Genomic DNA, 27,694 nt, shown 5'->3' with positions numbered 1-27,694 from the left:
TCTGTCTCTAATGCCAGCTCTTGGGAGGCAGAGACATTGGAGCTCTGTGAGTAAAAACTCTCCAGGCAGTGAGCTCTGGAGGTCAGCCTAATGTATGTAATGAGTTCCAGTTCCAAGCCAGTCAGGGCTCATACTGTTGAGTGTAGTGGTGAAACGCTGATACACACACCAGTAAGTCTAGCCCTCAAGAGGCTGAAGTGGAAGGATCTTCAGTTTGGGGCTAGCCTGGCCTCCAGAATGAGTATGAGGAAAGCCAAGGCTACATATAAAAATCCTATCACACACAAACACAAGAGTCAGATGATATCATTCCAGTGGTCAAAACTTTGAAATATCTTCTCATTTTACCCAGAGAAAAGCCAGTGACCTTCAAACAGCCTATACCATTGTCCAGAGACCAAGAGCCCTGGAATGTTTCCTAGGATGTATGTTCAGCTCCACACAGCCTGTTGTTTTATAGTTCAAACAAACAAACAAATCCTGTCAGCTTCTTAAGGTCTGAAGGGCCAGCAAGATGGCTTAGCCAGTAAAGACGCTTGCTGCCAAGTCTGATGACCTGAGTTCAATCCCTGGACCTTACATGGTAGGAGTGAACTGACTCTAAACTTGTCATTTGACCTCCACACATATGCCATGACACATGAACCCCCACACACACAAACAAAAATAAATATTGCAAAAAATGTAGGTGCTGGAGTGGTTACGAGTGGTTAGTGGCATTTGCTGTTATTTCGGTAACTAGTTCATTTCCCTGCTCTCACATTGAGCAGCACAAGCTCCTGTAACTCCAGCTCCAGGGCATCCATCTTATGCCCTCTTCTAGCCTCCTAAGGCATCTACATGGGTGTGCACACACACCTATAAATAAAAATTAAGCCTTTTTAAAAATTAAAAAAGATCTGAGAACACAGTTTTTATCTGATGTGTTCTCTGCTAGTGTTACAGAATTAATCTACCTTCCCAGTGAGAAATTGAGCCAGCGCTTAGAGATTAGTAAAGAAAACACTTAATAGCAGGTGACCGGTTCTGTTTGATGCACAAAAGGGAACCAGTCCTGAACAAAAGTTCCATCAACCTCCATAGTTTCATGGCCTCAATAACACTTTGCACAATTAAATATGTTTCACAGAGACAGAAATTCCAAGGTTTAGCTGTTTGGACAAATAGATTTAGATTTACAATGTAAATGTCATGGTAATTATCCTGGAGTACACCAGGGCTGCTTTTCCAGGGAAGTTGTTCACCAAGGTCATCATGCCTGGCTGGAAAGAATTATACTATTTCTGCTAAGAGAACCTGGACTTAATAATGGACCAGGACTAGGACTTAATGGCGACCCTGACCCAGTACTGTCCACTTAAAACTGCTCTATAGAGTCATGTTCTTTGATATGGGAGTGGGTCTGATGGCCAGATGTGCATTTTGTTATGGGAATAGGGCCTAATTGGAGGCAATCTTAGTGGGCACACGGTTTGTTTTGTTTTCAAGACAGGGTTTCTCTACATAGCCCAAGCTGTCCTGGAACTCACAGAGATCCTCCTGCCTCTGCCTCCGGAGTGCTGGGATTAAAGGTGTGCGCCACCAACATCCGGCCCAGCCTGACAGTTTTTAAAGAAATTTTAAACCTTTTTAAAAAGGTGTGTGTGTGTGTGTGTGTGTGTGTGTGTGTGTGTGTGTGTGTGTGTGTGTACATTTAGTGTGGTTCAAACTAAAGCCAGAATTGGTAGCAATCACTTTTACCAACTGGATGAGCTGTCTCTTTGGTCCCAGTTAGATCTTTTGACTTTTACTGCAACATCATGCTGCAACATCTAGCCTATAGAAAGCCAGCTCAAAGCCACCCTTATCAGCATAGGTTCTGTACTTGTTAGAACACTGTAGCCTTGAAAATTCACTTAGCCTTACCAACCTGCTGTTTCCTCTTCTGAGCTTGAGTCCCTCCCTCCCTAGAAGAGCTTCAGTGAGGATGAGAGAGAATGCACGAAAAATGCATCCTAGTGTCTGGAACACAGAGCACCCTACTCTGAAAGTTTGAATCTAAAAGCCCCCAAAATCTGATTTTCAGATTAGGGATACTCAACTTATAAAGTCAATAGAAATATTTCCCCAAACCTTATTTTTATTTTATGTGTATGACTATTGCTTGCATGTATGTGCACTTGCATGTTTATCTATGTGCCACGTGTGTGCCTGATGCTTTCAGAGCCAGAAGAGGGTGGTAGATACCCTGGAATCAGAGTTACAAACAGTAGTAAATATACAAGGGGGCTGGGAACTGAAGCCTGGTCCTCAGTAAGAACAAGTGCTCTTAACCACTGAGCTGTCTCTCCAGCCCCTGAAACACTAAGCATTTAGGACAGGAACACTTGGCCTGTATTACTATTGCTCCTAAAGTAAAAAGAAATCATAGACCAGATTTAGAGGTCTAACTATCAAAGGTCCTATAGTCAAAAAGAGTGTTGCAGATCTATGACCTGTAGTACCAGTTACTGAATCACATACATTTAAGGAGTTTCTTTTCAGGGGCTAGAGATGTAGCTAAATCTCTAGTGCTTGCCTATCATGCAAGAAATCGTGGGTTTGATTTCCAGTACATGAGCATGATGGTACATACCTGTTTGTAATCCCAGCACTTGGGAAGTAGAGGCAGGAGGATCCGGAGTTGGCTACCTATGGAGTTTGAGACCCTTGGGATGAATTAGACCTGGTCTAGTTTGCTCAGAGGTAGTGGCATGTTGCTCCTTGTCCACTAGGGGGCAACAGCACATTTCATTAGAGCCATACTCCACTGCAGGTTGTATGCACCTGCCACACAGGAAACATAACTTTAATTTTATTGCTTTAATTTAGCTGTGAAAGGCAGGCGTTTAAAGCCTGCTCATTTTGCACTTACAGTTATTAAGAGGTTTCTTTGTTCTCTTTAAGGTATTAAAAGAACTCACAATGTGTATTTCCAAGACAGCCAGCCCTTGAAAATTCTCTTTGAAAAGAGCTTGTGTGCCAATATCCTGATGATAAGACCAAGGTAATGAGTCTCCTGATGCCCCTTTCTCTTCTGAACACAGCGTCCTCAGGCAGTGAACAGTTTACCCTGGAGCTGGTCTTTCCTTTTTAAGATGCTTTTTAAGTCAGCACACAAAACACTGGCTTTCTGTATGACATTTCATGCTGTGCACACTCACCAAGCTATCCTCTCTTGCTCCCATATCCTCCTAGAACTTTCTTACCAGTTAATCTTTGTAAAAAGGCTAGCCCATGGCTTAGAGCAGTCACTGACATTATCAAGTAGAAGCTTTGAGGAAGACAGGTGGAAACTGCTTAAAGGAAGCAAGTCATTGGCCAGGAGCTCTGAAATACCCCACCCATGGCTTCCCACTTTGAGTTCCAGCCAAAAAGGGAAATCTATTATGATGCTTCACGCCCATATAACTTCTGTTTGAGCCTTGGAACACATAGCTTGAGAAAATTTGAACATTTTTATGCAAATTGATTTTCTTTTTTCAACGTTTTTCTAGGTAATGAGTGAGCCATATTTGTCACTGAAAGGATGCTTGATTCAGTTCAGTTGCAGCATTGACTATTAATTAACATGACTCTGGAGCAAAGTGTATTTTATCTTACTGCTTTTTTAAATTATAAAAGGAATCCTTGTTAACAGCAACACATCCAAGCAAATGTACTGAAGAATGACAAAGGGACCATGAGACTTGCTCTTCTGCCACCCTCTGTAGCTCTCCATTAGCAATCTGGTGACACTCCCTACAGCCCACCTCCTCCCTACCCCGGCCCAAGTGTTTGTGTGAATTCACATGCTACTGAACATGTATGGGGAGAGGTCAGAGGACAACATGCTGGAATCAATTCTCTCCTTCTACCACATGGGTCCTAGGGATGAAACTTAGGTCACCAGGTTTGGTAAGCAAGTGCCATCTTTCTGGCCCTAAACTTGCCTTTGAAATTTAAGTTATTGTGAAGATCTTTCCATGTCAGTTCACTTAATTATTTTGAGTAATTGCTTTTTTGCATTATGTATCTGAGCTATAATTTCCTACTGATTACTCTACAGGGGAACATTTAGGTTGCTTCCCCATTTTTGCTGTCACAAACACTGCTGAATAGTATTGGTTCTGAAAACAGAATAGTATGTTATCTATTGCTGTGGAACAAATTTCCCCCAAATGTAGAGCCTTCACAAGTCAGAGTTATTACTCTGTTGAAAGAGCTGGACCTTATCTGGGTGTCTCTGGGTCAAGGTCTCTCCTGAGTTGGAAAAGAGGTATCACCAGGGCCACAGTGTCACTCGAAGGCTCACCCTGAGGGAGGCACTGCAGACAGAACTCACTAGTATGGCTGCTGGAGCTCAGGAAGATCCATTCCCAAACATGGAGGTTGCTACCTGAGAGTCCTCACAAATGTCAGATGCTGATGAGAGAGAGCTTCAAAACAGAAGCCCCAGGCCTTTTACACTTATGTCACAGCTGCCACCTCATAGTGCCTTTGATTTTCTCTCAGAAATGAGAGCTCACACTTGAGGGAAGGGTTAAGAGCCAAGAAAAGGGAAGCAGGGATTGTTAGGGCCATGGTACAGGCTGCCCAACAGTACCCTAAAAATGGAGTTAGTGGGTCAGAGGCTGAGACACACTTGGAATTCCCTTGTATTCTGACAGCTCAGTTGTTGTCTGAAGAGTTTATGTCACTTCACATTCTCACCAGAAGTGCAGGAGTTCTTCTAAATAGAAGACATAATAAATCTTTACAATTTTTGACAACCTCATAGGTAAAATGGTTGCCTTTCCCTTGTTAAAAATGAGTCTGAAAATTACATGTTTATTACTAGTTTGTACTTTTTTCCTGCTTTTTTTTTACACACTTTTAAGACAGTCTTATACCTGAAGTGAGCCTTGAACTTAAAATTCCTCCTGCCTCTGCTTCCACGTGCTAAGACTATATGCATGCACTACCTTGCATGGCATTTTTCCTCCCCTTTGACTTGGATATTAGTGGGTTGTTTTGTTTGGTTTGGTTTGGTTTGGTTTTCGAGACAGGGTTTCTCTGTGTAGCTTTAGAGCCTATCCTGGCACTTGCTCTGTAGACCAGGCTGGCCTCGAATTCACAGAGATCCGCCTGCCTCTGCCTCTCGAGTACTGGGATATTCGTGTTTTATATCAACTTATTTGCTATCTTTTGGCCTGGGTTATATCAAAGAGACAGAACACTTACCTAACACATACAAATCTCTGGGTTTGACCCCCCATAAACACAAAAGAAAAAAATATTTGGAGTCCCAACACTGGGGAAGCTGAGGCAGAAGAATCATGAGCTCAAGTCCAGCCTGGGCTACATAGCAAGGCTTGGGCTTAGAACAAATTCATTTGGTATTTGTATAACACCTCCCTTTAAACAAGGGAGAAGTCCCCAAATGAACTGGATAGTTGTTCCTGACATTGTGGCATCAAGATATACTGCTAACTATGTGTAGCATTAGGCTAACAACTAAGCCTACATAAATTCTAAGAATGTCATTTTAATATAGCACCTCAAGTTCAAAAGGATGGTAGAACTTGCCATTTCTCTTTGTTTTGTTATAATGAAATTTTATTAAAAAACATATATATACATATATAGTTTTGTCTGCATGTGTGCCTATGTACCACATGATGCCTGGTCACCTCAGGACAGAAGAGGGTGTTGATGCCCTGGAACTTGAGTTACAGGTGATTGTGAGTAGCAGTGTGGGTGTTGGGACTGGAACTTGGTCCTCTGCATGATCATCTAGTGCTCTTAACTGCTGAGCTGTCTCTCAAACACCTACTATACTTTTTTTTTTTTTTTTTTTTTGAGACAGGGTTTAGCCCTAGCCACCCTGGAACTAACTTTGCAGACCAGACTGGCCTTCAACTCAGAGATACATCTGTCGCTACCTCCCAAGTGGTGGCACACGCCTTTAATGTCTTTTAGTGCCACCACCGCCTGGCTCTATTATACAATTTAAAAAGGGCATCCCAGGGGCTGGAGAGATAACTCAGAGGTTAAGAGCTCCGACTGCTCTTCCAGAGTCCTGAGTTCAATTCCCAGCAACCACATGGTGGCTCACAACCATCCGTTATGAGATCTGGTGCCCTCTTCTGGTGTGCAGATATACATGGAAGCAGAATGTTGTATACATAATAAATAATTTTTTTTTTAAAAAAGGCAGTCCAACTAGAAATGGACAAAGAAGACCTCAGTGTGCACAGAGAGCACATGAAGGTGCCAGTATCATAATCACTGGGCGAGCGAAAAGCAAGCCTCAAGCTTGCTCACCTTAAGTGAGTTCTCTGTGGACTCATCTGTTCGTAGAGAGGAGTGTAATTAAACCAAGCATAGTGGCTGTCTCCTGTGACCCCAGCGCTCAGTAGGCTGAGGAAGAGTTCCAGGCTAGCCTAGCCACACAAAGAGACTTGTCTCAGAAAAACCAAAAGAAGAAAACAACCCAAAGGGGATCTAGAATGAAAGGGCAGCTGGATGTCAGGAGAACCTTGAAGTAACAGGTATTAGATAGCCTAGGACAGTAACAGAAATCCAGGTGGCAGCTGGGTGGGAACCTCTACCTGTTATGTTGTAAGATTAGTTGCTTTTCAATTGCAGTGACAAAACACCATAACCAAAGCAGTTTAATCAAAGAAAGCTTAGCTGGGCATAGCGGTGCTCACCTTTAATCCCAGTATTGGGAGGCAGAAGCAAGAAGATCTCTGTGAGTTCAAGGCTAGGATGGTCTTCATATGAGTTAAATTCCAGGACAGTCAGGACTCCAAAGAGAGACCCTGTCTCAAACAAACAAACAAGAATGTTAATTGGGCTTACAGTTTTCAGGGTTAGAGTCCACAAAGCAGCAGAACAGCTGAGACCTCATATATCAGTAGGAGGCAAAGAGAGAAAGAACTAACTGCAAATGGCACCTATCTTTTTGTTTGTTTGTTTGTTTGTTTGTTTTGTTTTCAAGACATGGTTTATCTGTGTAGCCTTGGCTGTCCAGATTCACCTGCCTCTGCTTCCCAAGTGCTGGGATTAAAGGTATGCACCTCCACTGCCTGGCAGTCTTTATTTTTCTTAATAATTATTTTTTATTTCATGTGCATTTGTGTTTTGCTTGTCTGTATATCTGTGTGAAGGTGTCAGATCCTCTGAAACTAGAGTTACGGGCAGTTATGAGCTGCCATGTGGGTGCTAGGAATTGAACCCAGATCCTCTGGAAGAACAGTCAGTGCTCTTAACTGCTGAGCCCTCTCTAGCCCTGGCATAGCCCATCCCCAGTATCACCTCCTCTGAGAAGACCACACCCCCTAATCCTTCCCAAACAGTTCTAACAACTGGGACAAAGTATTCAGATGCCTGAGACTTACAGGGGCCATCTCAGTTTTAACCACCACATGGGGCTCTAGCTAAGTGAACCTCCGCTGTTTTTGAGCAGCTCCATCTTCTACTGTCTCCCTTTACAGCATGAAACCAGAATCGAAGGTGCCATCCCCATGTCCTGCCCACACTGCAGCTTCTGCAGGTTTTCCTACAATCTCACATGCCCTTGATTGCTAAGCCCTCTTAGTGGGCCTTCAAAGGAAGGAAGAATTTTAAAAAACACTGCAATAAGAAAGAAGGCAGACCTTTGGAGGACGTTTCCTAAACCCAGGCCTGTCCAGAGTCAAGATTTTAATACCAGTAAGGTTATAGCTGATTTTCAACTGTCAATAATGTCAGTACATTTCATCACATTTTACAGATTGCTGACTGAGGCCATTGTTCTTCTAACGTCAAATCAAGAGGAAGTTACCTTTTCTGTTACTCCAGGGAATTTCTGCCTCAAGAGTTCGAGTGGGGAGTCCCTGGGTAAGGGTGATGTCCGCCTTGTGCTGGGATGGGGTGGAGCATGCTTCCTGCCTCTTCATAACTCCACACACAGTGCCTGTCAGTGGTGTAATAGCTGCTGCTGTCTGAGAAGTACCAAGACATAGAAAAAATGGTAAAAATGATGGCCAGGTCTGGGAAATCTATATGATTCACAATTGAAGTGTATGATTTTGAATTTTCAGGTTGCTTTAAAATGAAAAGTGGTTATTGAGAAAATACATTTTCATGTAATGACTGACCTCCTATTCTCCCTCCTTCCTCCTCTTCCTTCCTTCCATCCTAATCTTTTTTTTTAAAGACAGGTTCTCATTATGTAGCTCAGATTGGCTTAGAACTCACAATTCCCTGACTCAGCCTACCAAGTAGCTAGGATTACGGGCTCACTCTAACATGCCCAGCTTCAGTTAAGCTTTCGAGGTCTGTGTCTCATCCTTTACCATCCTAAGAGGCCAGCAATCTGACTGAGATGAATTCTGACTGCATATAAAGAAAAGGTTCCTCAGGATTAGAATTTTGCAGTATTCCAGACAGCAAGTGCTCAGGGCAACCTCGTGAACACCCCCCTTAAGTCAGTTCTCCCTAGACTGTCTAGAAGGGGATTTTGGTGATGAGATCTCGTAAGGGACCTCCTTTGGGTCCACCTTGCTCTATGTAGTGCCTTCCTCAGGGATCTTTTGCTCCTTGTAACTGTGCTAGAAAGAGTGGAAGATAAGGAACTGTGTCGTCAACTCGCTGTATTGCAGAACTGTTGGGGGGCTCACATGCATGCACACTGGGTGAGCATTCTGCTGCTGACCAGGTGCTAGGTCAGGAGCTGTGGTATTTAAGGTGAAAAGCAATAGATGAAGGGTTTACATTGGGCCCAGTAACTGTTGTGTTTACCTAGTATACCTCACGAATCACTTAGTATTTGAGAACAGGCTGTGATGTAGGTGCTGTCACTTACATGATAAATTGAAGCACAAGAACTGTGTGACCTGCCTGGGTCACATTTCATAGTTATCTGTGATCCTAATCTGTATAGATATTTGGGTCCAAATATTTGGGCTTCAGGGGATGGCTTCTTAACCAACACACTTTTTAATGACTTCCCTTCATTTCTGCAACTCAGGTGAGCATGGCCGAGAAAAGACACACATGGCTGGTGAAAGGGTCTGCTTGAATGGACGTGGCTGTTTAGTAGCCCATAAACACTGCCCAAGAGGGGCTTTCTAATGAGTGGCTACAGCTGTGGTTGACTAGCCACTGTCTAATCTTGTTACTGGGTTTCCTCTGCTACAACACTAGCTATGGCATGAGCCTTCTTGTTGAGTTGAAGCATCTCCCATACTTGAGACTTCACACCCCAGGAGCCTGGGTGAGACTATACACAGAGAAACCCTGTCTCGAAAAACAAAAGAAGTTATTTGTGATGGGTGGACCTTGAGTCTGGGCAAGTGTGCCCCTTATTGTTCTCTTGAAAAAGCAGCTTTATGACAAGACCAGGCTGGTGAAACCCACAGAAACAACTGACCTGAACAAGTGGGAGCTCTTGGCCCCCAGACTGATCCCTGGGAAACCAGCATGGAACTGATCCAGAACCCCATGAATGTGGGTGTCAGTGAGGAGGCCTCGGAAATCTATGGGGCCTCTTGTAGTAGATCAGTACTTATCCCTAGCATAGGAATGGGCTTTAGGAGCCCATTTCACACAGAGGGATACTCCCTCAGCCTAGACACACGGGGAGGACCTAGGCCCTATCCCAAAGGATATGACAGACTCTGAAGACACCCCCATGGAAGACCTCACTCTCCCTGGGGAGCAGAAATGATATTGGATAGGTAGGGTGGGGGACAGGGGAGGCGGGGAGGGAGAGGGAACTGGGATTGACATGTAAAACAATCTTGTTTCTAATTTAAATAAAAAATGGAGGAAAAAATAAAATTATGTAAAACACAGAAAAAAATAAAAAAGCAGCTTTACTAGGCTACAACACACATATACAATAGATCGTTTCAAGTAGTCACTTAGTATACTTGTAGGAGTAAGCTATTATAATATTCCAGTTCTCCTCCTCTGCCCCCATCCCAGCCCTAGGGCTCATCTACTTTCCATCTCTATGGGTTGCCCAGACTAGACATTTCACAGACATAAAATCACAACTTACATCCTTTTGCATCTGCACTTTTACTTACATTCAGCAGCTTCTTTTAGGTTTTTCTGTATTGTCATCTTTACCAGTACTTCATTTCTTTTTGTTATTTACTAATATTCCTTTACATGGATGTGCTACATTTTCTATTTCAATTCATCATTTGGTGAATCTTTCAGTTGTGACTCTCAGGAATTATGCTGCCATGAACAGCCATATACAAGCATTTGTGTAGACGTTTATCTTGGTCAGATTTAGGAGTCATATCGTAACTTTCCATTTAGCCTTGTGAAAATGGCCAGATGTTTTTCAGTGATGGGAACACCATTTTATTGCCCTAGGCAGTGATGAGGTTCAGGTTTCCCTACTCCCTTGACAATTCTTGCTGTTGTCTGGTTTTAGAGCCCAGTGGGTATGAAGTAGCTTCTAGGTGTGGCTTGATTTGTTTCCTGAATGTAATGATATCCAGCTTTCTAATTACTGTTGTCATCATGTATCTTTGGAGAAATGTCTGTTCAGACTCTTGCCCTCTTCCCTGGGATAATGCCATTTGTTTACTCTACCAGCCCTTTATCACATGTATGAACTGCAGATACTTCCCTCAGTTCTGTAGATAGGTATTTTCTTTTTAAATTTATTCTGAGGACTCCCTCTGTAACTTGGCTTGTCTTGAACCTGTCATCCTCCTGAGAGCTGGGAAAGTGTGGTTTGTCCCCGATACCTCACTTCTTTCTACTGTTTTGTTCCTCTTTGGCCTCTTTTTCCTGTGTGGATAATGAACCCATGCCTCACACATGGTAGGCAAGCAAGCACTTTACCACTGAGTCTCCAGGTCCTCCTACCCCTCTCTTTTTTGAGACAGGGTCTCACACTAGCTCAGCCTGGCTTAGAACTCACTGAGTGCTTAACTCACTGGCCTTGAACTGGTGGTAGTCCTCCTGCCTATAAATGCTAGCTTTCTAAATGCTAGATTCTAGGTATGAGTTACTATGCCTGACTTCTAGCCATCTTTTTAGCTTTTATTTATTGATTTTATTTATTGAGACAGGGACTGACAAGTTGCCTAAACTGGCCTTGAACCCTAAGTTCATCTTTTAAGCTATATATATATTTGGGGTTTTCGAGACAGGGTTTCTCTGTGGTTTTGGAGACTGTCCTGGAACTAGCTCTTGTAGACCAGGCTGGTCTCAAACTCACAGGGATCCACTTGTGTCTGCCTCCCAAGTACTGGGATTAAAGGTGTTCGCCACCACCACCTGGCTAAACCGTGTTTTTATAATTTAGTCTGATTATCTTTTTTCTTTTTTAATTCATTTCTTAAAAATTTTTGAGAGGTTTTTAATTTTTATTTATTTATTTTTGAGACAGGGCTTCTCTGTGTGACGACAGCTCTGGCTGTCTTGGAACTCACTCTGTAAACTAGGCTGGCCTCAAACTCACAAAGATACAGAGATCCACCTGCCTCTGACTCCTGAATGCTGGGATTAAAGATGTATGCCAACACCGTCCAGTGATGTTTTAAATTTTTAATCTTTTAAAACAATATGGGGGTGCAGGGGAGGAGGAGAGGGAGAGGGAATTAGAATTGACATGTAAAACAATCTTGTTTCTAATTCAAATAAAAAATTCAAAAAATAAAACAATATGGGATATAATTCACTAATAAACTATAACTTGTTTATACATGTAAACTATATTTAGACTAGTCCCTTTAAGAATTAGTTAGCTTTACCATGTATGGTGGCCTGGACTTGTAATTTCAGCACTTGGGAGATGGAGGCAGGGAGGATTAGGAGTTCAAGGCCATCTTTGGTCACATAATGATTTTGAGGCCAACCTGGGCTACATGAGACCCTTCCTGCCTCATTAAAAACTTAAAACGAAAAAAAAAGATGTTGTTATGGTATTCTGGCTAATTATTGCTGACAGAAAGCCATCCCAAAACATTGTAACTGGGATAGTCCTTTCTTACCCTTCAGGGCCATGCAGGTTGATGGGACCCAGCTGGGCAGTTGCCACTTGGGGCCTCATGCAGTTGTGGTTAGACAATGTGAGGCTGGAAGCATCTGAAAACCTAAGGCAGCAGCACACAGGGCAGAGTGAGTGCTGGGACTGGTCTCATACAGGCATGGCTGTGTTCGCCTTTCCCTGTTGATTAGACCAGTCACAGGCTACCCAGATTCCCCTGGCGGAGTGCCTTAAACCCCACCTTTAAGGAAGAACAAAGACTGTCTGGCTCTGATTAACTCATGGTTGTATGTTTGTGCTAAACATTAACACATGCCTCTAGTTCAGTTTTAATCTTTGTATCCCTGCATCAAACAGATTTAAGCAGTTCTGTGTACAGTGAGATGTCTTTTGACCCAGAAGAGTTTGACTTCTTTCAAGTTGGACTTGATACTGAAATAACATTTTGCTTTAAAGAACTAAAGGTAAGCAAATACTTCTGCTGAAGTCAAACTCAAATTTTCATTAGTACTTCTAAAGGAATGATCCTGCTTTCTCCTCCTCTCCCTGCAGGGGATCCTCAGCTTTTCAGAAGTGATGCACGTTCCCTTATCCATCTACTTTGACTTTCCTGGGAAGTAGGTCCCCCAAGAACTCTCTCTTCTCTTGTTACCATAACAAAAGCCTTTGGATGGCATCACATCCCAGGACCCTTTCAACTTTACTAGCAACATTTATCAAACTAAAAGTTAGAAAGAGGCCATAGCAAGGTGCTTTAAAATTGGTAATTCGGCCAGATGTGGTAGCACAGGTCTGTAGTCCTGGCATGTGGGAGGTGGGGGCAGCAGGATCAGGAGTTGAAGGTCAGCTTAGCCACACAGCTAGTCTGAGGCCAACAAGTTCTATGGGGCTTGTCTCAAGAAAGCAAAAGTTAGTAATTTGGTACTTTGAGAAAGATAATCTTTGTGCAAGATGAAACATTTGACTGGCTCCTGACAAAATTGTCTAAATAGGAAATTATGCACAGCCCAAGAATGTGAAGTGTGAATTCCGTGTGTAAGCCTTTAATGTAGTTCAAAACTAAAACTGAATCAGGTTAGCTTCCTGTGGTCACTGAGAGCTTCCTAGCTCTTAAAGGGACTATGAAAATATGAAAGGAGCACCTACTGTCTCTATCCCTAAGCTAGTGGTACTTGCTGTGTTCCTAACACCATCAGAAATGAGTGTGCTTTGTGCTGACTGTCTAGACCCGTTGTTTTGAGTATGGATGACATGCTCTTGGAGGCGAATTTCATCTTGGCCACGTTATCGGACCATCCAAGCAGAGTGTCTTCACCACAGTCACAGTCACTGTGTCTGTCCCAGGCACTAAGAAGGTAAAGCTGGAGGTGTTTTCCTTTTTCTTTCTTTCTTTTTTTTTTTCCCTTTGGTTTTTCAAGACAGGGTTTCTCTGTGGCTTTGGAGCCTGTCCTGGCACTCGCTCTGTAGACCAGTCTGGCCTTGAACTCACAGAGATCCTCGGGCCTCAGCCTCCCAATTTCTGGGGGATGGCATATGTGCCCCCACATCTGTCTAGTCAGAGGACAGCCTCTGTGTTGGTCCCTCCTCCCACTGCGCTTCGCACAAGGTATCTTGCCATTCACAGTTGCACATGGCAGACTAGTTGGTCTGTGAGCTGGGGATTCTCCTGTCCCTGACATAAGAGCATGGAGATTAAAGACACAGACACACACACACTACCAAATCCAGCTTTAAATAGGTTATGAGGGTCCGACTCAAGGCCTTACACTTGCATAGTAAGGGCTTTATGTTGAAACAATTGAATGAAACATTAGATCAGAATTTTCTTTTGAGACAGGGTCTCTCTACATAGCCCTACTGTCCTGGAACTCAATACGTAGACTAGGTTGCTCTGGAACTCTCAGAGTACTACCTGCCTGAGTATCCTCAGTGTTGGAAATAAAGGCATGTTTTACCATGACTGACTCACAGTTATCTTTTTAAAGATTGGGGTCATAGGACATATGCCACTTTCTATATTGTTCTCTCCATGACATATATTTTACAGACATGTTCTAGTGTCATGATTTATGATTTGAAAATATGCGTTTTCATGACCTTATAAAACTTGATCTATAGGCCAGCGAGATAGTTCAGTGGGTAAAGATGCCAGCGACTAAGCCTGACAACCTGAGTTTAATCCTGTGACTCATATGCTGGAAGGAGAAAACCAACTCTTGAAAGTTGTCCTTTTATGTCCACGCACATTAAATTTGAGAGTGTGTGTGTAGGGGGCATGCTTGCCATGGCACACTTGCAATCAGGATCCCAGGGATCAAACTCAGGCCATCAGGCTTGGCAGTAGGTGTCTTTTCCTGCTGAGCCATCTTGCAAGTCACCAACTGAACTAGTTTCATGTGATCCTATCTTAGTTACTTTTCAATTGCTGTGGTAACACTTGACCATGGCAGCTTCTAAAAGGGGTTTAATTGGGCTTCTGGTTTCAAAGAGTTGGAATCCATGATGGTGGCGCAAGGGCATGGCTGCAGGAACAGCTGAGAGCTCACATCTTGACCCAGAAGCCGAAAGCAGAGAGTGTACTGGGGATGGTGGGAGGTTTTTAAAGCCTCCAAGCCCACCCCTGTGACACACCTCCCCCAACAGGGCAACTCCTCCTAATCCTTCTCAAACAAGTTTACCAACTGAGGATCAAGCACTAAACAGATGAGCCTGTGGGGGCTGCTGTCATTCAGACCACCACAGGTCCTGTCAGCATAATCCATGTCTCATGGATGCTGGGTTGCTGAACTTGTCTGTCTGTACACATTAACTTTTAGCAAGTTCTTCTGTTACTAGACTTCTTAATCCACAGCTCTCATCATCATCTCACATTTCCCGTGCTCTCTTAGTTACATAAACATGTATTTCCCACTAAACAACTCCATCTAATCCCTCTTAAAACCCCAGGACAGAGCCCACACAGTCAAGTGCCCAGGTGGGTCAAAGCCAAGCCAGCCAGGCCCCAGAGAGCATCTCTCGAGCAGCACCCAAAAGGCTATTTCCCAAGGATCCTCTAGACAGCAGCTGTGCAACAGAGACCAAGAGAGCCAGCACCAACCAGGACGACATCTCTGAAGTCCCTGAAAGTGTCGTCAGTGATATGGAGGAAGGGCCAGGTCCTTCACAACTCAGGAAGGTAGGAGAGCAGTGCTGAGGCAGCCATGGCAGCCCAGTTGTCAGCATCCATCTTGCACCTGTTTCATGAAGACGCTCTTTCAAGTGTGCACATTCATCCCTCTGTCCCCCTCTTACTCCACCCTCCCTTCCCCTCCCTCCATTCTGCTTTCACATCTCTGTTACATATGATCATATATATGGTGTGTTGTGTCTGCATATGATCCACTTTTACTATGATGACCTCCATCTGCATCCATTGTCTAGCACATTATATCATTTCGTTCTTCTTTATGTCTGAATAGAATTCCATTGCATAGATATACCACTTATCTAATGATGGACAGTCAGGTTGATTTTATAAGGTGGTTATTGTAAAATAGTGCAGTAAAATGGTGCTATGGTTATACACTCACAAGTACCCAGAAGTGATATGGCTGGGGCGTCATATGGTGACCAATTTCTAGGGCTTTTGTTTGTTTTAGAGAGTCTCATGTAGCCCAGGTTAGCATTACAGGCATATGCCACCACACCTGACTCCTTTTGGTGTTCAGGCAGGGTCTCATGTAGTCCACACTGGCCTTGAACTATGTATCAAGGATAGACTTGAAGTCCTAATCCTCCTGACTTACCTCCCAAGTACTAATCACAAGTGTGCCACCATGCTTAGCATCATGTGTTATCTGTGAGGACTCTCTATACTGATTTCCATAAGGCGCGGATTAATTTACATTTCCACCAGCAGTGTATGATAGTTCCTATTTCTCAACATTCTTTTTTTTCCCCCCGAGACAGGGTTTCTCTGTGTCTTTGAAGGCTGTCCTGGAACTAGCTCTTGCAGGCCAGGCAGCTCTCGAACGCAGAGAGATCCGCCTGCCTCTGCCTCTCGAGTGCTGGGATCAAAGGCATGTGCCACCACTGCCAGGCCCTATTTCCCATCATTCTTGCTGGCATTTGTTATTTGTGAGGTTTCTTTTTGTTTTGCATTTATGTGTATGTATGTGCCCGAGTGTATTCAGTGTCCATGGAGGTTAGAAGAGGGCATCAGATCTCCTGGAGCAGTAGTAACAGATTCTGGGAACTGAATCTGAGTCCTCTGTAAGAGCAACAAGTAAGTGCTCTTATCCACTGAGCCCCCTCTCCAGCCCCTGAGTGTTTTTGTTTGTTTGTTTTCACATTTGTGTGTGTGTGTGTGTGTGTGTGTGTGTGTGTGTGCTGTGCATACCTGTACAAAGTAGATGGAGAGGTCAGAGTAAGCTTTCTCCTTCTACAGTGTGGGTTCTGGTGATTGAACCCAGTTCATCAGGCTTGGCACTCAACTGCCTTTACCTGCTGAGCCATTTTGCCAGCCCTGTTGTTTGGTTTTGGGTATTTATTTTTTTGAATTTTTTATACATTGTAGATACCGATCCTGTCAGATGTATAGCTAGCAAAGATTTTACCCCAGTCTGCAGGCTTTCACTCATTGTTCCTTCTGCTGTGCAAGGCTGCTTCTTCTTCTTCCTGCTTCCTCCTCCTCCTCCTCCTTCTTCTCTTTTTGGTTTTTGTTTGTTTTTGGAGACAGGGTTTCTCTGTGGCTTTGGAAGCTGTCCTGAAACTAGCTCTTGTAGACCAGCTTGGCCTTGAATTCACAGAGATCAGCCTGCCTCTGCCTCCCAAGTGCTGGCATTAAAGGCGTGTACCACCAACGCCCAGCGCCAAGGGTGTTTTTTGAGACTTTGCCTTAAATGAATATGCCAGGCAGTGGGTGAATATGCCTTTAATCATAGCACTTAGGAGGTAGAGGCAGGCTGATCTTGGTGAGTTTGAAGCCACCAGCCTGGTCTACAGAGCAGTTACACAGAGAAACTCTGACTCGAAAAAACAAGTAATAAATAAAATAAGCAAATACATAATAAAAAGCTTTAAGAAAAAACTGGGTTACACATGTATCTCCTGGCATAAATTCGGCCTTGCTGGGTGGTGGTGATGCACACCTTTAATCCCAGCACTTGGGAGGCAGAAACAGGTGGATCTCTGAGTTCGAGGTGGATCTCTGATAACTGGTTTACAGAGTTAGTTCCAGGACAGCCAGAGCTGCTACACAGAGAAACCCTGTCTTGAAATCCAACACTCTTCCCACACATGCACAAAAAAGAAGGGTGGCCTTAAGGTCAGTTATTCCTGAGTGTGATAAGTGACCCGTGTGTACAGATACTGAGGTCCTTACTTACTGTAGTTTACTTACTGTAGCAGTGAAGAGGAGTGACAATTTCCCCAAGTCTGCAAACAGCACGTGATGCCAAACTTGGGGGAAAAAAATCATTGCCAAATTTATAGTTGAGAAACTTTGTTTTGCTTTTAAAAGGTTTATGTATGCGTGTTTGCCTGTTTAAGTGTGTGTCGAATGTGTACCTGGTGCCCACAGAGGCTGAGTTGGATCTCTGGGAACTAGTTACTGGTGGTTGTAAGCCCCTATGTAAGTGCTGGGAACCAAATCTGGATTCTCTGCAAGAGCAGCTGGTGCTCTTACTACAGTCACCTCTTTAGCACCAGTTTTTTTATTTTTGTGGCAGGGTTTCTCTACATATCCCTGGCTGTCCTGGAACTCACTATGTAGACCGGGCTGGACTCAAACCCACAAGTCCACCTGTTCCTTAGTTCTGGAACTAAAGACCTTTTGTTTTTATATATGTGTATGTCTGCCATATGTGTGAAGTACCCAGAAATCAGAAGAGGTGTCAGATCCCATGGAATGGGAGTTACAGGCAGTTGTGAGCCACCCAACTTGGTGATGGGAACTGAACTCAGGTTTGCAAGCACTCATAACTGCTGAGCCATGTCTCCACTCCCTCTCAACATGGTTTTAATATGCATTTCTCTGATTGTGAGTGAAGTCAAATAGCTTCTGGGAGCTGAACTTGGGTCTTCAGAAGAACAGAAGTGCTCTTAGCAGCTACCCTGTGCTGTGCCCACTGCAGATACAGGCTTATAAGTCACTACCACTGATGGTTGTTGCAGCCACTTACACATCTTATATTGTTTTTGTTGTTTTGTTTTGTTTGCCATGCAATGAATTTTTTCTTTACATAGTATTTTTTTAAATTTCAAATGATTTTGAGACGATTAGAAAGCTTTTCCTACACGGGTTAAGAAATCCACCCCTTTCCTCATGTTTACTCACTGAGCCATCTGGAGTCTGTCTTTGTGCATGCTGTAAATTATGGGTCTAACTTTGTCTTTCCAGAATGGCTGTGCAGCTACCTCTTTAAACCTTTAAAATTACAGCCTGCCTTTGCCCAGGGCTCTGGTGTCTCCTTTGCCACTTGTGCCAATGTCTGGACTTGCTATGGCTGACCCTTTAGTCTCTTCCGTAGTCACTGCCACTTCATCAGTGGCTTCTGGTTCAGTGGCCTGTAGCTTTTTGCAGACTTATCTTTTTCTACTTTTGAACATTTACTTGTAATTTAAAATTTAGTAACAACTCGCCCATCTCCACAAAAAGAGCCTGCTGTTATCTAAACTACTTTACACTTCTCTTAATTTGGGCGAAGCACTGTTATGCTGTTCGCTCATCCACCTGTAACCAAGCTATGTTTTCTCTTTAAGCCCACTTAGTCTTTGAGGGCTGTTTTAGAATTCAGACTCTAAAAAGTTATTTTTCATTTCTTTTTCTTAAGACAGGGTCTCATGTTGCCCAGGTTTGCCTCAAATTTCCTTTGCAGTTGAAGATGGACCCATTGCCTCTATCGCAAGGGCTGGAATGCACCACCACACCCAGCTTGTGCCTGTGGAAGGTGATGTAGTGAAGACTAGGTCTCACTGCGTAGCCCAGATGAAAACTCCCAACCCTCAGCCTTCTGAGCAGTAGGAGTGAAGTGGGCAGCACATCTAGCTTTTACATAAAGGCTGAAAATCTACTGTTAAGTGTATTCCTGGCTGGGAACAACCATGTGCTAGAATTCTAGCACTTGTGAGGGTGAGGCAGGAAGATCATGAGTTCCAGGCCAACCAGCCGACGTTAGAGATTCTGTCTTTAAATAAATGGTAAAGGGGGGAGCAGTGCTTGCTTAGGACACCCAGGGTTCTGGGTTTGATCCCAGCATTGTATGTGCTTGGTATGGTGTGGTATACATAGTGAGTTTGAGGCCAGCTTGGGCTACATGACTGTTGCTGTAGATGTTCTCATTGGTGTGCACTAATTGCTTAACATGTGTGCACAGTTATTTTGTGCATTGACTTTGTCTCTCTACTTGGCTGAGTTGTCTTCTTGCTCGTTAGGTTCCTTCAGCATAGTCATGTCAGACAGAAATGGCCTGATTTCCTCCTCAGTGCCAGTCATTGAGTTCTCCTGTCCACTACTCCTGAGTTGCAGCCAGAGGCAGGCATCCTGCTTCCTCTCTGTCCTATAGGACAGTGTGGTGCGATACTGCTCTCTTCCCTTGTGTGTGGTTTGTCTGTGGAAGACAGGTGTTGGCTACCCTGTAGCTGGAGTCACATGCAGTCGTGACCTGTCCAGCATGGGTCCTGGAAACTGAACCCAGGTCCTAAGAATGAAGCAAACACTCTTAAGTGCTGAGCCACCTCTCCAGCCCCTCTGTTTTTGTTCATGCATCTGTGCCTCACAGCCCACACTTGTGACCCAGGGCCAGGAGTTTCTCACCTTCCTTTGCTTTGTGATGCTGGGCTGGAACCCAGGTCTCTGGCACATTAGTGGAGTGTTCTACCATTGAGCCCAGCTGGCCTCAAACACAGAGATCTACCTGCCTCTGCTTCTTGAGTGCTGGGATTAAAGGGGTTCACCACTACTGCCTGGCAACCAGCCACAGATTTTTAAGCCCAGGTATACATCAAGAACAAGGGCAGGTGGCAAAGAGTACTCAGCCCAAGCCTGAAGCACAGTCAGGCAATCTTCATACACCAAGATAAGCTCTAATTTTGCAGACTCAGAGGGTGCCATGAACATTACTGAGAGTGAGTGCACGGAGCCAAACACCAGTCAGAAAAGGCTGCTTGGGTCATCTCTAGCCTCAGGACCTTGACCTTGATCAAGCAATAGAGATTGCTTCCAGCTGAGCTCAAAGCAACTGCTGCTCTTTAACAGGTTGTCACAGATTTCAGTGCAGGAACAGCACAAATGCACTCTCCAGTTCCAAAGGTCATGGTGTGAAATGGTTCTCATGGGGCTAAGCATCGGGTGTCACTTAGCCTGTTCCTTTCTGGCCCCTTCCTCCATTCTTAGGCTCATAATCCCTTTCTGTCTCCCAAGCCAGGCAGCCAAGTTTTTAGCCCACTGGCTGGTAACATCAGCTGTGCAACCTGATTTCATCACTACAAACCTGTGCGCTGGGGTCCTAGGCTTTATTCCGTGGTGGAGCTATTGCCCTGCTCACCACAGCTAAGCTGGAGTTAACTGGAATGAGGGAGGGGTCGAAGCTGCTGTTGTCACACCTGCAGAAGGCACCTTCTCTCCAGCCTGTCTCATGTCTTCTGCTATGGTGGCTGCTTCAGGAATGGAGCTTGTTTCTGGGAGGTGCTGAGGTCGGAAGCTTAACACAGGGAACCTTAACACAGGCATGAGAGACCTGGTCTATGGACAGGTTCATGAAGAGAAGAGGATGGCACATCTAACATCACCAACACCAAGGCTCCTTAAACAGAGCAGCAGGGCCTGGGTGGGGGCAGGGCAAGTATGGGCGGGGACAGCTAGTCACCCCCTTTGCCTTTCTCAGTCCTGGTGGACATTTTTGTAGCTCCAAGAAAGGTCACAGTGGACCACCATTCACAAAGGTTCTGTCTTGGGCTGATGACATCAGAAGAGGCTCTCAATCTAGATAAGTTTGGATGATAATGGTGTCTAAGATTCATCATCATCAAAGACAGTGGCAGCACTTGACCCCATTCTCAAAGGCTCAGTGGGAGCTTTTAGTGAGGATGCTTTGTCTTCAGAATAAACCACAAGTTTCTGTCTTTCCTTCCAGTTTTCCTGCATGTTCTTTGGAGCAGTTTCTTCTCAACAGCAAGAATATGCCAGCCACCCTTTGGACAGCTTGGCAATAGCAAGTGACAGTGAAGAGGATGTGAGCGGATGAGCGTTCGTCCACAGCCTAATGCTCAGCGAGAATTGCACTGGGTGCTGGACCCTGGCTCCTTGAAGGCCCAGGGGAAATGGAGCAGACACTGTCCCAGCTTCTCTGGAGAGGTCTCTGCTTTCCTGTTATCACTGTGCACTACAAATCCATTGTGCCACTTGAGGACAGAGCAGTGTCACAGGAACCAACATATCAAGGTTCTTAGATACTATCATTTACCCTGCAGCCTTGGCATGCCTTTTGTGGGTCCCTAAAAGGCAGACAGCTTCTCAGGGGCCCTAGGACTCTTCTGTACATGACTGCAGACAACAGTCATGCAGTCCCTTCTTATGCAATGACCTGGCAGTTTTTGTTCATTGTTTTTTTTCAGACTAGAGAAAAGGTTGTGAATAAAAAAAAATATACAGTTAATCTTTCACTTCGTGGTCATTTTATATATTATACAATTTTATTTCCTCAACCTTCATTTGCTCTGGTTCCTGCATGTTATGCAGTGGGATACAGACAGACTGGAGCGAGCAGGGCTGAGAGTCCCCGCAGCCATGGTGAGTCAGTCGCAAGGCATCCAGCAGATGCTGCAGGCCGAGAAACCGGTGGCCAAGAAGGTGTCTGAGGCCCGCAAGTGAAAGAACTGGAGGCTGAAGCAGGCCAAGGAAGCAGCCCAGGCTGAGACTGAAGGGCACTGCCTGCAGAGAGAGGAGGAGTTCAAAGCCAAGGGAGCTGTGGCCCTGGGGTCTCATGGCAGTTGTAGTAGTGAGGTGAAGGAGGCCCAGGAGATCATGACCGTCCTCCAGAACTACTTCCAGCAGAATAGGGATAAAGTCCTGGATAACCTCCTGGCCTTTGTGTGTGTGTGAGACATTTGTCCAGAAATCCATGAAAACTACCACATAAACAGATAGGAGGTGGAAGCACCTGCTCTGTGGGTGGTTTGGGGGATGCCCTCATAAAATAGGAAACCTCCACAGAGCTCGAGTTCTGTTCTGGAAGGCATTACCTTATCTATCTATGCTGTTTTAGATTCCTTCACTTTTTGAGAGTATAAAATCTAGCTTTTTGTACAACTTAGTAAGTCCCTGAAGTTTCATCTTTTTACCTTGTGTGTCTTTAAGGAATATATGTTTCCTGCGTGTTTGTGCAAGCAGCAGGCATCACTGTTGATTTTCCTTTATTAGCCTAATAGAAAAAAAAACAAAACAAAAAACAAAAAACCAAACAATTCTTTGAAGAAAGAAAGTGAATAAATTGTTCCCTTCCACTTTCTTAAAGGTCAGGGGTGTTATCTATAAGAAAGTAGTAAATAGCATTTGTAACTCTTATGAAGCAACAGCCAGCCTTATAGTAGTCCATTCTGGCTAATTTAGGACAGTGAATATGCTTGTTCAGGCTGCTTTTAGTGTATCTTAACCCAAATTACTAGATGCTAGCACTCAAGAACGTGTTACATGTTATTTGGTGTGCTTGTAATCACTTAAAAGTAAAACTTTGTCTTGCCTTTCCAAAAAAAAGCATGGAGTGGAGTGAAGCCCAGTCTGTCTGAATCATCAGCACCCGCAGCAGCAGCCTGAGTTCAGGCTGCAGTGGAATGAGGAAGACGAACGCCTGCTTTCTCAGATGGAGCTGCTTACCTGCACAGACACAATATTACATAACATCTTATGTTGTGGGACTCTCTCTTCAAATCTGTTTACAGTCAATTACAAGCCGACAAAGGAGCCTTAGGGAACATCTTATTGCTAAGTCTTCAGAAAGCCATCAAACCATAAGGAAATGTCAACCAGCAGGCCACTGTACTTTAGTCCCTTAGAAATTGGAAGTGCTGCCTAAGTGGATTAGCGTGCTTCAGAAGTGTGAGCAGATTCTAGCTGAAACCAGAGTGATTTGGCTCTTGTAGCTTAGCAATGAGTCACAGCTGCCCACAGTAACCTAATAAAAACCCAACTTTATCCCAAAATGTTCCTGTGTGAATGAAAAATGGGCTTTCACCAAGCTTTTTGTAGAAACTGGCAATGCCCACCTATCTCAGTAGTTCTGTCTTCCCCATTGTAGGCTGAGAATTTATAAATGCCATGTTTACACTGATGACTAACTGATTTCTGACATTCCTAACGGACACAGGTGGCTGCAGAGCAACTCTGTAGGTCTCCCTGCTGAGGACAAGGCCTGGGTTCACTCCACAGCACCTGGGTCAGCAGTACCCTGAGTACAGAGTAGTCTATACAAGACTGTGATACTGTCAACCTGGGTCAGCAGAACCCTGAGTACAGAGTAGTCTATACAAGACTGTGATACTGTCAACCTGGGTCAGCAGTACCCTGAGTACAGAGTAGTCTATACAAGACTGTGATACTGTCAACCTGGGTCAGCAGCAATTTTTGGTAGTTTCATTCAGTACTGTTTGGAAGGTACAACGATACCCCGGCTGGAAAAAAAATCAAAACAAAAACAAAAAACACCTCAATTTTACACTCAATTGCCAGTCCATTTTGGTGAATTTTTGAGGAAGATAAGTAGCTGTTTATTAACATCCACACCAGTTCTAATGGTGAAGCTCTGTAGTGCTGGCCCACTGTTAGGTAGACCAAGAGGCTTGGGGTTAAGGATGTGCTAGAAAGGACTGGTGTCCTAGTTCCTGACCATTCAAAACCAAAGGAGTGGCAATTAGTATAAATACTATATTTATTAAATATCTTTACAGTTTATTTAAATGTATTTACAGAACTATTCCTGCATAAGTTATATTTCAGACAGAGATTCAGGTCATTGCCTCTTATAGGACAAACAATGATAGTCTCAACAGAAAACACAGTTCATTAGTATACACAGATTCAGATTTGCTTCATCTTTAGTCACCTTTGCCACAAACTACCTGCTAACAGTTACATTTTGACATGGACACTGCTTTACTTGAGAAGTTGTCGTGCACGCCTTTAATCCCAGCACTCGGGAGGCAGAGGCAGCGGACCTCTGGGAGTTTGAAGCCAGCCTGGTCTACAGAGTGAGTTCCAGGACAAGCTCCAAAGCAATACAGAGAAACCCTGTCCCTGTCTCGAAAAACCAAAAAAAAAAAAAAAAAAAAAAAAAAAAAAAAAAAAAAAAAAAAGTTCAATTCTGTGATAAATTTACTTTTTTGAAAGAAATAGAATCTAAATGTTTTCTGGTTCATATTTTGCTTTATAAGCAGTTTTTTTTTTTCTTCTTGGTATCACAAAGTTTTTTTAAATGCAAAACTGTGAAAGTCTCCAAAGAAACTGAGTGTTTTAACTTTGCCAAAGATAGTTGATGTACAGTGACAAAGAGCCATGAACCTATCCAAAAGTACAAACAGCCCTACCCAATCCTGCCGGCCACCTCCACAACACAACACAACACTCACTGGGATGGCAGTCCTGTGAGGTCTCTATCTGCTGCCTACTTTGTCCAGAACAAGGGCAGTGGCAGAAAAGGGCATTCTTCTGCCTCAGAAAGCACATACTCAGTCTCTACTCCAGACACAGCCCAGCCCAGACACGCACACCTGGAATGGATTCTTTGTGAGTTAGTAACCTATCAACCACATCAAGCACATACAGTAACTCGGGACAAATAACTTGTTTCCACCCTCATTGCTTTCAATTTTTAAGAGCCTAGGGACTCTAGCTACTTCATCTCCTTTTGGTAATATTATTTATTTTTTGTGCGCAGGCAGCTTAAGTTCATAGGAAGAAATAAGGTTCTGATATGTTTAGAGTGCACATTTTTAAAACAGAACAAAATAAAAATTTCAAGCATGTGATAAAAATAGTGATTTTTTTATAATACAGTATTGCTTTATAAATATAGATGGAAAAGCTATAAACTTTACTGGTCTTTGGTGCATCCAGAGAGGGATAAATAATTTGCCATTTGTAAATTAAAACCCAAATTTCTCTTTTGTTATAAAAGTTCACTCCATGAGACAAGTATGAGTGTTTACATTGTTTGATTTAAAATACAACACACATGCACACCAGGTTCCAAAATTGGACCTATCAAGGGGTGTGTGACGGAGCCCCTGGCCATGGGGAATTGGAGGCAGCACTCAGTCCACCTGACCTGTCATGAAATGAAGTGTATAACACAAAGGACGGGAGGAGCAAATGGAATATGTAATGTCACTACCCCATGTGCCAGGCCCAAAGTAATTTCCACTTTGACCCTCAATGCCTGCCCCGTGGTTTTCAGTGTTCTACAACAGCCACATTGTCCCTTTCTAACAATCACTGCTCAGAAAAGTGAGTTGACTAAGTAACTAAGTTGTATAAAATACACCAATCTACCTTTATAAAGATTGCTTGATGGGCTAAATAAGAGCAGAAAAAAAGCCAGCGACTTGACCAGCTCTGCTCTTAGCAGGAATTAAAAGTCGGCATTGGAAAATTAATGCAAAATATACCCAGATTGTAAGGCTACAATACTTCTGACCAGAAACTAATTACAAACCACACAGAAGAGGTGAAGTAGTCAGTCCTAGGGTCACACACCCTGTCTGGATGCAACCGTACTGTTTTAAACACAGACACAACAAAGAGTTTGTGCAAAATAAATACCCACCACGTGCCCCTCATGCTCCATGATCAACGGAGCATAACGTCTCCTTATTCCAGTCTCCTTCCATACCCGGCCCCTGTATCTCCTCACCAAAGAACTCAGTGTTGTCAGGTTAGGGTTAAGGCATTCTGACATGTAATTAAAGGTGATTCAAAATAGGAATCTAACATTATGCCAATTTAGGAATAGTAGATAAATTACTGAACAGCTTACAAATGAGTAACTCATTCTTATAAACGAAATGCCTGTTACAAGCATGATGCACTGAGATACAGCAATGACATGTACATGGTACATGGTAAACAATTTAAATAAAACGAGAGACAGCTACTCAAATATACAAACTCACAGACGAAATCTTTTAAAAACAAGTTGAGGTAACCTCAAACACAAGTTCAATGCAGTAATCAGGGAGCCAGTGTCTCCTGCAGAGGAAGGGCTGTGCGTGGCTGTTCACGAGATCTTCACACCGTCACCTGACTTGCACAGAAAACACGGCTTTAACTTAAGGGCTTCTAAGTAAATATGGTTTTCTACCACCAAGTTAAAGAAGGAAAAGAACGGACCCAAAAAATATATATCTTTACAGCAGTCAATTATACATAAACCTTAAGAGTAAGTTTGTGCTCGCAGGTAATGGGGAAGTCTGAGAAGGGACGTTACCTACTGCAAATGGCTATTGGAACTGTAAACATTAAGCTGGACTCAGAGCCCCACACTCATATGGAGTCACTGCGAATGTCAGGTCATCACTAGCTTCCCTGTGGACTCAGTGTGCTGCAGCCACCACGCTGTCACCTTGAGGACACAGCGCAGGTGGGGCATGCTCTAAGGGTGTGAGGCTCCTGAGGGGAGGAGCCAGGCTGTCCACAGCCAACCCCATTCCAAGATGCACTCTCTCCCCTGGGAAGGCCCGAGGCAGGCATCCTCACAGGCAGAGTGGACGACTTCAGCCGCAGCATTTGATTCTCAGGCTTTGAGGACTTCTGCAATTTTGCATTGCCTTTCTGTTAATGGATTCTGCAAGGAGTCTCCTTTCTCTATCTCTCCTGTGGGCCAAGCCTCTAGCCTGTGACCTGGATAAATCAATAAACTGCCATAGCTTCAATCACAGCAGCACAATTAAGCATCGTTTTAAAAAGCACAAAATATTTGCATCCATAGAACAAAAATTTTCTTCCAATTTGTAACCAAAACCGTAAATTGCTAGGGATGAGATGTCATAACCCAGCATACAGTTTTGGAGCAGGATTGTGGCTCCTTGAAAACAGGAGTTTACACATAAAACACAAAGCCACACCAGGCCTAGCAGAGACTGCACCTGTGGGACATGGGCTTCTCCTGGAAGGGTCTGTGTGTCTTCTGGTAGATATGTCACTATTTACTATTTGTTGAATGTTAACATCCCTTTAACACACTGAAATTCACTTTACCAACATTACTTATTTTCAAAACTTCAACTGCTTTTGACAAGTAAAAGGCTTTGAAAACCTCCGGGAGAAGGGAGCGGTCACCTCGCTTCTCTTGGCAGTCACTAGCAGGTCCCGGCTAGTGGATGACAGTAGTGGTTCTCAACAAGGATCTCAATGGGTCTCAAACATGGGCCAGGCATCATCCATCATTGTCACTGAGATCAGTGGCAAAGAAACGTGGTCCTGCCAGCAGGATCAGCACACATGGCAGGGAAAAGTGGGTGACAAGGGAAAGGCAGGAGTCGCCAGTGTGGCTAATCAGTCCGTGTACTCAGCCACTATTGAGAGGAGGACAGTGATGTCATCTGGTTTTCCACCTAAAACAGGAATGAAACTTATCAGTATGTGTGAAGGAAGAGTCAGTCAAAGATGTGTCCCAGGTAAGTACTGTAGACAAGTGCTCATATTTCAGTGGATCTGGCTTGCCAGGGCACCAGCATGTATAA

The 27,694-nt window shown here is 43.9% G+C and overlaps 2 protein-coding genes and 1 pseudogene across 2 annotated transcripts in view; 2 read left to right on the top strand and 1 right to left on the bottom strand.

Moving 5' to 3' along the window:
- Window positions 1–21,606, top strand: part of Rad9b (RAD9 checkpoint clamp component B) — a 28,009-nt gene extending 6,403 nt beyond the window's left edge. Inside the window, exons 4-10 of the mRNA XM_027414044.2 lie at window positions 2,926–3,025; window positions 7,757–7,863; window positions 12,341–12,447; window positions 12,536–12,600; window positions 13,210–13,338; window positions 14,930–15,158; window positions 21,097–21,606. Coding sequence (XP_027269845.1) covers window positions 2,926–3,025; window positions 7,757–7,863; window positions 12,341–12,447; window positions 12,536–12,600; window positions 13,210–13,338; window positions 14,930–15,158; window positions 21,097–21,207 — 848 coding nt within the window. The 3' untranslated portion in view covers window positions 21,208–21,606. The remainder of the gene's footprint in view (window positions 1–2,925; window positions 3,026–7,756; window positions 7,864–12,340; window positions 12,448–12,535; window positions 12,601–13,209; window positions 13,339–14,929; window positions 15,159–21,096) is intronic.
- A 143-nt stretch (window positions 21,607–21,749) lies between these two features.
- Window positions 21,750–22,109, top strand: LOC107979251 (annotated as a pseudogene).
- Window positions 22,110–24,391: 2,282 nt separating this feature from the next.
- The window catches only part of Pptc7 (protein phosphatase targeting COQ7), a 35,946-nt gene continuing 32,643 nt past the window's right edge, over window positions 24,392–27,694 (bottom strand). The window contains 1 exon segment of the mRNA XM_027414054.2: window positions 24,392–27,565. Within this exon segment, the coding sequence (XP_027269855.2) occupies window positions 27,507–27,565 (59 nt within the window). The 3' untranslated portion in view covers window positions 24,392–27,506.

Source organism: Cricetulus griseus, chromosome 4, assembly GCF_003668045.3.
Source record: "Cricetulus griseus strain 17A/GY chromosome 4, alternate assembly CriGri-PICRH-1.0, whole genome shotgun sequence".
NCBI classification, from domain to species: Eukaryota; Metazoa; Chordata; class Mammalia; order Rodentia; family Cricetidae; genus Cricetulus; species Cricetulus griseus.
This window is presented reverse-complemented; position numbering and strand designations above follow the sequence as displayed.